Below are 14,399 nucleotides of genomic sequence, written 5' to 3' on the forward strand. Positions count from 1 at the left end.
ACAAACAGTGCAAAACTCTCAGACTGTTGTTAGCTGGGTCTGCTGGCCTGGTTGCTGCTGCTCCTCCACAGCAGTGAAACACACTTACCTCCCATTGGGTGGAGGCTGCTCAGGGTGTTGAGGTTCCCAGAGGAGGCAGTCTGCTGAAGGAGCTGCAAATAAAGCTAGACATTACACCAAAAAACAGAACAAGAGTGAGAGTGAGGGCTGGTTCTGCATCTGGGATAACTCTACAGCACAGCAAAGCGAGAGTGCAGAGGCCCCCAGAGAGAAGAACGTTGAAGACAAGAACCCAAGCCAATGCAATAGAAACATAAGGCTTACGACAGGACAATATGACACAGTAAAAGGCCTGGCCCAGAAGACAAAGTTATGTTCACTGAGTACTGAGCCAAGCTCAAGTCCCTGGGCAACGGAATGCAGCTCAGGAGAGGTCAGAAGTAGAGCAAGGAACTAAACTCTACTCAAGCAGCTATGTAGTCGACTGTGATGAGTGTCTGCATATGGATCACTGCCATTTCTATTTCCTCTCTTTCAAGTTCTCCTTAGTTAGGTCCAAACAACTTATTTTGCAGATTGCTTCCATCTGGATACCCAATTTCTACTTCACACAGCTACTTTAAACATAAAATCTGACCATTTCAGGGTATTTCTTGGAGTCATCCTTTACCAGCCACAACAGACCCATGACTAGATCAATCTCTCCCATGCTACACATCCACTGAGCCCGATTTATGTTCTCTTCTCTAAATTGGTCTTCACTGTTGCGATAACCAAATGACTGATGGATCAGTCCAAATCAGTTCAGTGTACATTCTCTTTCAATAGTTGGCCCGTAACATATTTGAAACAAGAAGAGCTGTTGTCCATGAGCTTTTGGATGGATCTCCTTTACCTTATTCTGTGTCTTAGTAAACCACAACCACCGCCTAAACAACCTGCTGAAAACCTTTGCTCAATTCAAATGCAATCACTGTTCCTTATGGACAACTAGTATTCTTGTTTCTAGATCCTTTATTTAACCTGTTGTCCATTCCCCAAACATCTGACCTAGTTTCTCCATGATCACAAATCTCGTTAGTCCACAGGTTTTAGGAGGTCCACAAATCTCCAGAAATAGAATGAAAAAAATGTGCGCACACACAATTTTTACCAGGTTCTCAAAAGGGTCCACAAATATTAAGAACCACTGCTCTAGTCCAACAGAGATCAGGTTCAATCCACATGTTCCAGAAAGAACCTAAGTAATGATGATGTGCTATCACACAGACCATTGGCACCCACATGGCTTCACTTTTTTTCTTCCTAAATATCTTGGGAGCTAAGTTCAGTCCTGATGGACTGAACTGGTGAACTGTGCACACTATACTTAGCATCTTCATTTCCTCTCTAAATGAGAACAACTCTTAGGGAGGGGATCACATCTAACCTAAAGAGACCATAGCTCTCACCACCATATGCCATGTGCTTGCCAAATGTGGCAATGACAATAAAAGGCGAATGCTCCCTGAAAAGAGGCTGTAAAACTCTCTAAAGTAAATGCATATCATGAAAATCATTTTCAAAGCGTTATTTGGCAAAAGACTAAAATCTCTTTGAATTTTCTGAACTTTTAAGCAATGCTCTAACACTAAGAAACAATTTAATTTGCTGAAATAAAACAACCATCTACACTTTTTGACTTCAGAGAAACACTAGCTAGGAGAAACTGGGATTTCTTCTAACATTTTACAACTATGGAGACCAGGGAGTGTCAAATTAGTCAAAACTCAGTACTAGGGGACAGAAATCACTGTCCTTCTTCTGTTTCTATATAGAATAATCTTTGGAAGGATAAGACTGAATAATTATAATTACTCCTGTGTGTATTTTTGGACTATCTACATAAATCTAGTGGTTTCACCATTTATTTTCCTTCACTGGTAGCTTCACGGATGACCTGTTCTGATTCGCAAATGAGTTTTAATTGCTGTCCTTTCTGCAATTCTTTTAAACATTTAAGCGGTGATAATCCTCTATGACATCTTGTAGACTTGGTAAATCTAAATAACGCACTGGAACCTGCCCCTCCCCTCTTTGGGACTGATATGTTAATTTCAATGTTAATTTAAGATGTCTGGACTTCTCTCTCAAACTCAGAGAGAGAGACCAAACTAAAAGAAATCTATTTACGATATAATGAACTCAAACACCTGTAATACTGATTTAATGTCCGTGCTTGATAGCTCAGCAAAAATAACATTTATCATACTCTTTAAGGAGACTAAAAAAGGTTTTTAACGATGCCCTCTACATCTGGTTAAAAGAGATAAGGAGAAAGGTATTTGGTAGTTAAGATTCCCTCAGGAATTTTTTTCCTTGGGAGTAGGAACACATATTTCTAAACCTTTTTATCAGGAAATTAGGATTTCACTTTCATTATAGCAGAAGCCTGAAGATATAACCAAAGATGTGTGACCAGAGAGATAGAGAGAGTAACATGACATAAGAATATTGCACTGCCTGAATTTTTACATGAAATTTCAATGTGCTAAAAGTTGTAAATGTCATTGTGTCTGTTAGCTGGGGACAGCAGAAGAAACAGCTGGGAGCTTGCACAATCTGCAGAAAGCAAACCACAAAGACTCACTGCTAAATACTGGGGTCCAAGAGTATTTAGACCAGCAAGGTTTCCCCACACAGATGCTGCGCTGATCTGCTGCATCTGCTGCTGGAGCTGCTGGGCCATTCTCTTCTGTTCTTTGTCCTTCTGCGTATCAGCAAATTTTACCACCATGGGGGATGAACAACCCTATGAACACACCAAAACCAAAGAGTCAAATTCCTTCTTCTGGGTGAAGGAAAAAAACCTCCTTTCTAGGCTGCATTCATAGTTCATTCACTGTTAAATGATTCTCTTCCTGATACATATTAAGTGACAAAAGACGATTTAAAACGGCAACTAATTCCGATATGTTAATTTCAATGTTAATTTAAGATGTCTGGACTTCTTTTAGGACAACCAGATGCTGTACATGCTTCTGGGCTATAAAGGTCAAATGTCCTAGCACTCTCGGACTAAGGAACTTCCCCTTCTCATTCATCTGCTCCCTACCTCCATAGTCTGTGCTTGGTGCATTGCCTTGATGGCCGTCTGTGCCATGGCTCTTGTTGTAAAAGTCACAAATGCACAACCTGGTAAGAGAAGGGTCAAAAACTCATTCATTCATTTGCTTATTTATTTAGAGACAGTTCCTGAGCACCTATCATGTGCCAAGTACCATGCTAGCAATAAAGACAAAGTTCCTGCCTTTGAAGGTTTATGAACTAGTGGAAAAGACAGATATGTTACATTAGGGTGATAAGTGCTATAATGAAAAACCAGACAGAAAACAAAATGATTGATGAAAGGAGGATTCATGGCCTCTAGTTCCTCTTGAGAAGGAAGTGTTTCCATTTGGCATCAAGGACTTCTCCAAAAGGGGTGTGTGTGGGGGGGTGGGGTGGGGGGGTGGGGGTCAACATCTCCAAGCCCAAAAGAGAGACTTTTAGGTCTACGGCCATGCCACCCTGAACACCTGAACACGCCCAGTCCCCTCTGATCTCAGAAGCTAAGCAGGGTTGGGCCTGGTTAGTACTTGGATGGGAGACCACCTAGGAAGACCAGGTGCTGTAGGTGTAAACAAAAAAAAAAAAGAAAGAGAATTTTAATATATGATACAGAAGTGCAGAATATAGACTTTTTAAGGAGGCTGAGAGAATACAAAAGGGATCAGTTGGTGGGAAGAGTTGTTAAGGGTACCTAGCTATATAATACCAAGCCCAAACTCTACACCATGACATAGCCATGTTTGCTACGGTCACTGGTTTCCACTGGTCTAAATTTCAGAAGAGTATGTTTGAAGGCTAAAAATGTACCCACCTCGGCTCAGTCCATCAGGCCCCCGCAATATCCGGCATTCTTCAATCTGTCCAAATGAAGAGAACATGACTCGGATGTCATTTTCAGTGCACTTCTTTGAAATCATACCAATAAACAGCTTCCTGTCTTCCACTGCTAAGAGAGTAAAACACAAAAAGCTTGAACATTATTACTACTACAAGAGGTAGTGTAGCACAGTTTGAACTCAGGTTCTGTGCCTTTATACCACATTTCATGTATTCTAAGATACACACTTTTGTTCATAATTTAGCGCCTCCTCTTATAAACAATAGTATCTTAAAATTATAACTGAAAGCATTTAGATGAAATATAGTAGCTTTGTGATTTTGTGAAAGTTACCAAACTGTGCCTGTTTCTTCGTCAGATTAATAGGGATAACAGGATTTATCTCACAGGTAGCTCTAAGTATTAAATGCACAGTGCTTAGATTCCTGCCTAGCACTTAGTAAATGTTTGCTCTTACTAGCAATACTTTACTAAAGAACGAATGTTCACAATCAATATGACAAGAGAAACAGAACACACCTTTCAGAGAGTCTAACTGTCCACTTTCCTTTTCTGACTATATCCTCTTGAGGACTAAGTTCTCCTTCCTAACTTGTTCGTTTCTTCCCTTCACTTCTGTCCATAAGAAATTATACTGATCAAAGACATTCCAGTTGACTCTAAAATGTTCTTTTAAGTTTCCCTATCAACTACTTATTTCGGTAATTTACCATACTTAAAGAAAAAAAAAATACACAATTTAGATGACAGATCAGAGTACTGAACATCACTATCTATACCATACACAAAAATAAACTAAAATGGATTAGACTTGAACGGTAGGACCTGAAACCATAAAACTCTTAGAAGCAAACCATAGGAGGTAAAGCTCCTTGATGTCGGTTTTGGGGATGACTTTTTGGTTCTGACTCCAAAAGCAAAAGCAACAAAAGCAAAAATAAACAAGTGAGACTATATCAAACTAAAAAGTTGTGCACAGCAAAGGAAATCAACAAAATGAAAAGGCAAGTTACTAAATGGGAGAAAATATCTGCAAATCATATATCTAATAAGGGTTAATATCCAAAATGAAGAACCACATAACTCGAGCAAAACAAAACAAAACAAAAACAAAAAAAACCATCTTATTAAAAAATAGGCAGAAGATCTGAAGACATTTTCCCAAAAGATATACAGATGGACTACAGGTCATAAAAAAATGCTCTACATCACTCATCATCAGGGAAATGCAAATCAAAACCACAATAAGATATTATCACCTCACACCTGTTAGAATGCCCATTATCAAAAAGATAACAATAATATTGGCGAGAAAGTGGAGAAAAGAGAACCGTTGTGTTCTGTTGGTGGGAATGTAAATTAGTGCAACCATTACAGAAAACAGTATGGGAGTTCCTCAAAAAATTAAAACTGGAACTACCATATGATCCAGCAATTCCACTTTGAGTAATTTACCTGAAGAAAATAACAACACTAGCTTTTATGCACCCCTATGTTCATTGCAGCATTATGTGCAATAGCTAAGATATGGAAACAACCTAAGTGACCACACATGAATTAATAAAGAAAATGTGGTGTGTCTACAATGGAATATTATTCAGCCATAAAAAAGAATGTGACCTTTCCATTAGCAACGACATGATATTATGCTAAACAAGTCAGGCAGAGAAAGACAAATACAGTATTCTCTCTTATATATGGAACCTTAAAACAAAAACTCGAGCTCGTCCAAAGAACAGAGTGATAGTTGCCAGAAATAGTGGGTGGGAGGTGGACAAAAAGAATGAAGGGGCTCAAAAGATACAAACTTCCAGTTATAAAATAAGTCATGGGGATAAGATATGGCATGGTGACAACAGTTAATAATACTGTATTGCACATTTGAAAGTTGCTAAGAAAGCAGATCTTAAAAATTCTCATCACAAAAAAAATCTGTAACCATGTATGGTGACATGTTAACTGGACTTATTGTGATCACTTCATAAGATACACGAATATTGAAACATTATGTTGTACACCTGGAACTTAGATGTTGTGAATTGTACCTTAAAAAGGAATTGCTCAGAACATAATGCAAACCAGATGCCATGAGAATAGCAAACAAGAAAGAAACCTGATCGGGGTAAGCTTATGTGCTTGCTTACCATTATTCTTCTCACTGTCGGCAGGTTTCATCTGTATAGGATGATGCATCTAAAAAGGAAAACACATGAGTATTACCACTGTATGCCTTGAAGGCATTCAGAAATACAAATGAGACTCCAAGGAATACCATAACTAAAGCCTTAACCATTCTCTTGAACTCACGTCTGCCTCATGATCTTTCCCCCACAAAATATCAGAATAGACGGAATGCTGAATTAAGAAGTCGAAATTCTCTTGGCTGAGAGAGAACAATTTTGAGCCTATCTTCTTTGACATGTTCCTTTTACATCAATTCCTGTGGCAGTCACCCTTTTCCCAAAATGGTTTTCAGTGTGTGCCTGATATGCATAAGCATGTTTCACGTGTCAAAACCACCACAGTTCTACTAACTAGTAGGAGCTTTCTTACCCCTGGGAGGACTTTCATGTTGTGAAGAGCATTCTGTGCTTCCAATGCAGCTTTGCGGGTGTAAAATGTAACAAAACAGCACCCTGCAATAAATGAGATTTCATAAAATCAAGCCAGTCCTTTGAAAGCAGACAATTCCTAGAGTACTCTGTCCTCTCTAGACATACTAGAACTTAGAAAAAAAGGGCAGGGTTTATTAAAATTAGCCAGAGACAGACAGAGAGACAAAACTTAGCAGAGGAAAAAAACCACATTATTTTCTATGCATTTTCTTTATTGTTATAGTCTCTTAGTTCTATTAAAATTCTTCTTTAGCTGTTCCTACAACTCTCTGGGAAAGATGACTTCCCTTAACAAAGGTCATGGTACCATGCCATTCAACTCACCCTACTTGGAACACCAGGTAGTGTGCTGGGCAAGACGACTTAGCTACAAAGAAGACGGGGGCCTTGCACTCTTGCGGCTTGTAGTCTACTAGAAACTCTTTCTCAGAATACATCACTCCTTATACTGCAGCCAACATTTACCAAATACCTCAAACGTAATTATTATTTATTAAATTATAAAATGACTTAAGAATCTTGGATCTATTTTTTGGACTCTTGGTTCTCATCAAATATAAGTAGGCTTCTCACAGCACACAGCACTGACCAAGTCTGCAGATTTTGCACTTTCTATCTTTACTGGGGATAGGAGGGAGGAAGTTTATCTTGTAAATCTTGGGTCTGTAGTCCCATGAGATACAATATAGATTTTTTGCAAAATCACTCTGCAGTTAAGATTTTAAATCTGCATGTTATACTGCTATTTTCAGAAACTACAGTGTTTTTATATTTCTGGTTAGCTATGTCAAAAAGAGGAAATAATTCTTGTTTCTAGATCTTGTTTTTAAGCTGGTTTCGAACATGACACTTATACTTGCTCACATTTGCACTGTAGAATAGCTTTCACAGAAAATTACTCTGAATCAGTCACCTGAAAAAATAAGAGTATTTGTGTGTATGTAAGGTGCTAATGCCTTATCTACCATCGGTCCTGTGAAACTTCTCCTCTGCTGGGTATTTCTGGAAGCAGCCCAGCTTTTCTTCTCCTGTTCATTTTATAGGCTATAGCAAACACATTACTTACAAAACAAGTCCCTCCTAGTTGCTAAGCTACCTTGCAAGGCCTCTACATACACCAACAAAAACCCACAGGTATATGGACAGTCTTTTCTTTCAGGTTACTCTAGCCAAAACACTGAAGAAAACCTTATGTGGTTAGTTTACCTAAACTTTATTTTTGTCAATCCCAAGATCGAATGAGACAATCACATGAGTCTGTCTCTTGAATTTAGAGCTCTCGCAAAGGACTCCCCAAGATCCAATTTACAAATCATCCTCATGCGTCACCTTAACCTTTAATTTTTAAGCCATAAATTGTGTTTGGGTTGGAATATATAGTGACTATAAAAAGACAAATTTTTCCCCCTATCTGACCATAGGAACACTCTGGGAATGTGAGACGGCATGCACACGACAGAAATTACATATAAAAACCCAAGCCCTCACCTTTGCTCTGAGGAGGGTTCTGGCTCCTATCCCTTAGGACGTTGATTTCATAGACAGCACCATACTGTTCAAAGAGTTCCCTCAAGTCCTTTTCAGACCAGGTCCTTGGAACCTGGCCCACAAACATCTTGATAGCATCAAGATCCGGTTGGTCTGGGTGGTCCAGGGTGCCGTTCATTTTCTTTGAGCTGCATTAGATAAAATAAAACAATTATGTATTCATGTTGCTTTCCAGAGGGAGTTTTCTTTGCTTTAAAGATCTCAACTACTTCCTATAAAAGCAGAAAAAACTTCTACTTCCTTTCACTATTTCCATTCAATTTATCAGGATTACCAGAGTTCCCTGGTCCTCCCCCTTATCATGGCCACTCCCTTCCATTAGTATTAGATTCCAAACTAAAGTCACCATTCTGATTAGGACCATCCTGGATTTTAATTAAGAAATGGAATGTCACTCATTATTTATCTAGCATGAGAATTCTCAGAACTTAAGAAGTTCTTAAAGCAAATTTTAATAATTTTTAAGCATAGTTAATTTTTTTAAATGTCCGTAAAAATCACCAAGTACTATTGGTTATGAATAAGATACAGGACTCTCAATGTATACAATGAAAAGTAAAGTTTTCTTTAAACATTTGAACAGAAGCAGTTGATTTCCAAGGCCTGAGCTAAGGACTAACTAGAATGGTGGCCTTTGAATGTGGCTGTGTCACATGTTAATCTTGGTGCTCTTGAGTTAGGCCCCCAGATCAAAACAAAGCTCTGCCTCTTAAACTCTGACAAACGACTGTTATATAAACATAAACAATGATGCCATCATTCTAGGTTTTTACTGTTTAAGTTATCCAATTTACTGCTATTTTCCAGAGACTCTACCAGTTAATTTCCTTACCAACTGTAACCCTTACAACATGGACAAATTCCAATCCTATCACAGCAAACTTGTAATGCTCCTACTTTAATACCTTCATTGCTACCCCTGCAACTGCCAAGAATTATAGTACAAGGATTCTTGTACTATAAATATTTCCACCACTCAAAAAAAGACCTTCTCTTATCACTATTTCAAGATCTTATCTAACCTAAGAACAACTTAAATTCCAAAGAGCCAACACAGCTAACTTTTCTATTAGTGTTTGCTACTTAATCCAGAATCACATCTTCAGTCGAATTTGCCACGTTTTAACAGTCAATCCTAAATAAACTGCTAGTTTTCATTAAAGGAAAAACAAATTTTTCCACCATTTTTTGAATAGTATTTAAAGATTCTTGAGAATGTTGAATCTATGAAAACAACTCAACCTCTGTCTTTTAATTCCTAAATCTTTCGTAACTAAACACCCACAGGTGCTATTCTCATATCACCTTTGCTGAATCTAGTACTAACTAAATATCAAAAGCTGTTAAGACAAGTGGTATATAGACAAACTCTTGTTGCTATGTCTGCAAAGGTTCCTCATACTCTGGTCTAGCGCTCCTGGAAGGCAGAAACTTTATTTCCTATTTATTCTTGTAGCCACACCTGGTATGGTGTCTGGTTTATAGTAAGTACTCAATGTGGGAAGGGAAAAATTTCGTGTTCTCAACAATTCCCCTTATTTAAGCAACTAATCCTGATAAAAATGAATGTTGTACATAAAGGCTCACAAATTAAAGAGCAGCTATTATTTCCTATGATTACTTGATCATTACAAGATCTACTTTTTTTTCAACTTTTAAGTGTTCTAGGATGCACTATTTTATTGGTTTTCTTTTAATCTATTAATTTAAAAGCAAATGTGGCAAGTTGTTGCAAAAATATAAATGCTTTTAGAAGCCTAATCCTAATGTTCTAACAGAAATCATGCTACCATGATAAAAAAAAAAGCACTAAGACTAGTGAAACATGAGCATCACTCCCTACACCCACCCCTAACACCTTCAATTACCAATTTTAATAATTTATTAAAATGTTGCTAATCTTTAATCATATTTCTAATCTAGGGAAGGTTAACACAGAACACTAATAGTGCTCAGAATATGTTTTGATGATAAGGAAACCGACAGTTGTTTCTGAAAAGAGGCAGGGGTTTATTAATTTGTATCACACTGTCCCTTCCTTCTGTATTTGCATGCTGTTTCTAAACTTTCTACATCACTGTTTAGCGCAAAAGCATAAACACAGTCAATACACATAGATTACAGTTTATCCAAAGGTTCAGTTGAGACTCAGCATTCCAGACAAATGCTGTTCCTTTCTCTCTCTACTCTCTAAATTCTTCTCCATTTCTTTATTCCACCCACTCCAGGAACAAAACCCCCACCCCAATATCAATTCACCAGAAGAATCCCCAAGAGCAGTGCTATTCCAAGTGCCCCAGGACCAGGGGCAATCTTCAAACATAACTGTTTAGAACCTTTTACAGAGACTGGACCAAGTAATTTTATAAATGTTCAATCGAACAATAATAATGACACACAAAATGCAAACTTACATCTTATTGTTTTTCTACTCAATTGTTTTTATTGTATTTTACAAGTCAGGGTGGGAGACAAGATGTGGTCCTTTCACCAGTTTGAGAAATACTTCTGGAGCACAGCAAATTATCAGGCCAGACTCAAGATGCTGTGGACATTATGCAGCTGGAATTATATATTGAATTCCTCCAATACTGGGCACGCCCTTACACAGGTCAGGCACTGTTAGATGTGGTATACAGAGGTGAATAATGAAAACATATCTTTGAAGCACATGAAGACAGAGTTAGAAATAAAAGTGGCAACATCAGCTAGAGATGAAAAAAGAAAAGGGAGAAGCAACCACTTGTATACCTATGTATGTGCAGTAAGCAGTCACAAACTTTCTCATCAACAGGTACTGTGTCTAAGAGAGGAGCAACAGAGCTCTTCCTCAGCCTTCCACACATACCTACAGCATGCACGTTGTCCTCAGTTAAAAGTAACCACTGCATAAAAAGTCTCCTGGGGACAAGACTCCCAGTGTGATATGCCAAGGATCCCATAGCGTCCAGGTATGGCATTTACTCTACATATCACTAAATCCACTCTCAAATTTGTGCCTTACCTCCTTACTGATGAAGCACTCCTCAGGGTCAGTGATCATGAATTCTGTGTGTTTAGTATGCCTGCTCAAGAGCCAAGGAATTCAGCAGCCCCCCGGAGAAATGTCTACAGTGTCCCTGTCATTCTTAAGAGGTAAGTCTGTGGAATTCTTATCTCCTGTGGAAGCATTGCCAGTATTTCTGTGGAAATACTGAATTGGGAATGAGATGGAAGAGAGGAAAAAGCAGGGTCTGCAGCAGCGAGGGAAGAAGGGAGATGAGAAGGCAGCAAGCGTTTCAGGGGAGAGGCATGGCACCAACCACCTCTTTTTATGTTGTTTCTGACTCATTAAGAATGAGAAACTATGAGAAACCAGGACCAGAGGCTGCCCTGTCTACCTGATTCTCAATGAAACATGCCACAGGAAAATAGAGCAGAGAACCAACTTGGAAGAGAAACAGAAGGGAAAACAAAGAACTTTATTTTGAAAGTACATCAGCTCAAAATTCCTAAAACTTTTCTCTCTTATCTTTCTCCCTCTAACTTCCCAGCCCCAGGGCCAGCTCAGCGGGGCAGAGCTGATGTTCTCTTCTACTTCTTTCCCATCCCCAGGCTCTACTTGACTAGACCAGGGAGTGGATCTTAACCCAACAAGCTGGATCCACTGGCTGGCCAGAAACAACACCATGACCTATGCTTAAAACAGAAAGATAGGCCTGGCTAATCAAGTTACTCTGCAGATGCACTGAACAAGACAATAGCCACTAGCCAGATGTGGCTATTTAATCTTAAAAAATCCAGTTCCTCAGTCACATTAGCCCCATGTGACTAGCAGATACTGCAAAAAAAAAATGGCAGATATATAGAATATTTTTATCACCACAGAAAGTTCTATTGCACAGCACTGCTCTAAGGAATCTGGAAATGGTTAACAGAAATAGGCAGTGGTAAAGTCAGAAGCGGAAAAGATGCAACTAGAGTAGTGAGTTAAGTTGACAAGATGAAAAGGCAGTGGCAAGAGATAACAAGGGTCAGGCTATAATACAGATGAAGTTTGAAAACATTATGCTAAGTGAAAGAAGCCAATCACAAAAGGCAACACATTGTGCGATTCCACTTATAGGAAATATCCAGAATATGCAAATCCACAGAGACAGAAAGTAGGGTGGTGATTTTCTGGGGTGGGGTAGGGGGGGAAAGGCAATGATTGTTAAGGGGTACAGCGTTTCTTTTTAGGGTGATGAAAATGTTCTGGAATTAGTGGTGATAATTCAACATTGTGGGTACAGTAAAAATCACTGAATTGTGCAGTTTATAAGGGTAAATTTTACATTATGTGAATTCTATCTTAATGAGAGAGAGAGACAAAGGGAAAGAGAAATCAAAACTCAGGCTGGAAGGATAGTGGCAAGGCAAAGAAAGCCATGCTGCAACCAAAGTTATAACACAGATGAAGTAGCAGCACATGCAGAGAGAGCAGAACATGTGTTCAGAGTCAGAAAAACAGTTTGCAGGTTTTCCACCTGTGGAGTTCCTGATTACATTATAGCCCAGTCCACATGAGCCCTTACAAGAAAGCCTTGCAAAATGTGCTAGCTTGAGTGGGTATCTGTTCCTTGCAGCCACATCTGTTTAAAAATCATTTCTAAAACCTTTCATTACTCACTTTTTTTTTTTAACTTTCTTGTTACCTGTTGACCTTCATTTTTCAACAAAAAGAAAAATTTCAGATACTTACCAATCCCTCCACCTCCCCAGCAGGCATAAATACTTGTTCATCCCAATTTCCAGTCACCACCCACTCCTAACCAGGTCCCTCTGTCTTACATACTGTGCTGTGAAAAAACTGACACAGAAGAACATCAGAATAAAAAGGACCCAGAAACACTGGCCTGAGTTACTTACCAGCTGTTCTTTAGTGAGAACAAGACAGAATGTGTCTATGCTGGAAGGAAGTAATATTCATTTGGATAAAGGGAGATCTTCCTATGTTAGTTGGGGTGTTAGGTGCTAGAAAGAGCTATCAATAAAGGTTTTTAAGGCTATTCAACAACAGAACAGCTAACAATCTGCTTGTGAAGGTTTTCATACTTCTTTCCTGAGGTATCGAGATAATGCCTAGAGCCCTTATCTCTGTAATCATATCTGCTTATTAAAACAAACAAACAAAAAACAACCTCACAAGGCTTATCATTCATTCACCTGTATTTTCCAAGTTCCTACTATGTGTCAGATACTGTGCACTATATGGGTCTATTAAAGTAGAATGAACAACTCCTGCCCTGGAGGCAATGGCACTGAACAGGTAGAAGGACAATAACACCCTACGAATGAAAAAAAGTTCTGTGAAAAAAGTCACTAATATGGTTTTATTTTATTTGGAAGAGGGGGGTATGTGTGCAGTGATTTAGGCTGAATGGACTAAAGCAGCTGGAGAAAGTGCAGTAGAGCAAGTATAAAAGCCTAAGAGGTGTGGAGAAAATGGTAAGGTCTCATAAGAGAGAGAAGAGTGAAATAACATTAGAAAGATAGAAAAAGCACTTAAGTTAGGAATATTTTTTAATATATTAGAAAATAGAAGAGAACAGATACATCAGAGAGACCCAGTGAGTGGTTTTCCATATTACACTGGAAAGGCCTAGACTTTATTCAAAATTTTTAAACAAGTGATCACATTTGTCTTTTACAAGACACCTGGCAATAACCTAGAGGATAAAATAAAGTGAGGAAATGTGGAGATCAAGAAGCTCTTGAAAGACCTAGCTCCTGAGGTTAGGAACCAGTCTCAGGCAATGCTGAAAAATTTGGGGGGCAGGATCCACTAGAACTTGGAGATCACTGGATAAAGGAGATGAGAAAAAGGAAAAAATTGCTGATCACTCTTGAATTCTAGTACAGACAATATTGGGGATCGTTTATGCATGGGGAAGCTTCCAGATGGAGGTATTCAATTCTTAAAGTCACAGAGCTCAGGGGACATTTAGGGGAAAGATATAGAGATATGAGAATCAGAAAAGCACATCAATTCCCCCTTAAGCAATGAGAGAACCAAGAGCAAAGGCCTGAGATAGAAGCCCTGGCCAACATTCATGTCTTAAAGAGTGTAATGGAAGCAAAGTGAAAGAATCCAGGGGAAGCTGAAGAGTGGTCAGAGTAGAATCAAGGACATTGTTACAAGTGAGAACAGGAACTAGGGCTCAGGTGTCCAGGGCCCTTCCACAGCTCCTCCATCAATTCTTCTCTGTTGTGAAAAAAATTTTAAGTAAGATACACTGCTAGATCCCATTCCCAGGCAATATCACTTCAGAGAGAAAATCTCTGATGTC

At 38.7% G+C, this 14,399-nt stretch overlaps 1 protein-coding gene and 1 pseudogene across 10 annotated transcripts in view; one reads left to right on the forward strand and one right to left on the reverse strand.

Moving 5' to 3' along the window:
* The window catches only part of CELF1 (CUGBP Elav-like family member 1), a 63,796-nt gene that overhangs the window by 12,040 nt on the left and 37,357 nt on the right, over positions 1-14,399 (reverse strand). For 8 of the 10 annotated variants that reach the window (XM_039869236.1, XM_039869226.1, XM_039869246.1 and 5 more), the window contains 7 exons: positions 8,032-8,219; positions 6,482-6,564; positions 6,073-6,121; positions 3,902-4,036; positions 3,095-3,174; positions 2,630-2,791; positions 89-164 (listed from right to left, as the gene is read on the reverse strand). In XM_039869236.1, the coding sequence (XP_039725170.1) occupies positions 89-164; positions 2,630-2,791; positions 3,095-3,174; positions 3,902-4,036; positions 6,073-6,121; positions 6,482-6,564; positions 8,032-8,209 (763 nt within the window). In that variant the 5' untranslated portion in view covers positions 8,210-8,219. The remainder of the gene's footprint in view (positions 1-88; positions 165-2,629; positions 2,792-3,094; positions 3,175-3,901; positions 4,037-6,072; positions 6,122-6,481; positions 6,565-8,031; positions 8,220-14,399) is intronic. The other 2 variants (XM_039869208.1, XM_039869199.1) reach the window with 1 other exon arrangement.
* LOC120609609 (uncharacterized) lies at positions 3,532-3,658 on the forward strand (annotated as a pseudogene).

The sequence above is a fragment of the Pteropus medius genome, unplaced genomic scaffold (assembly GCF_902729225.1).
Source record: "Pteropus medius unplaced genomic scaffold, Ma_sr-lr_union100, whole genome shotgun sequence".
NCBI lineage: Eukaryota > Metazoa > Chordata > Mammalia > Chiroptera > Pteropodidae > Pteropus > Pteropus medius.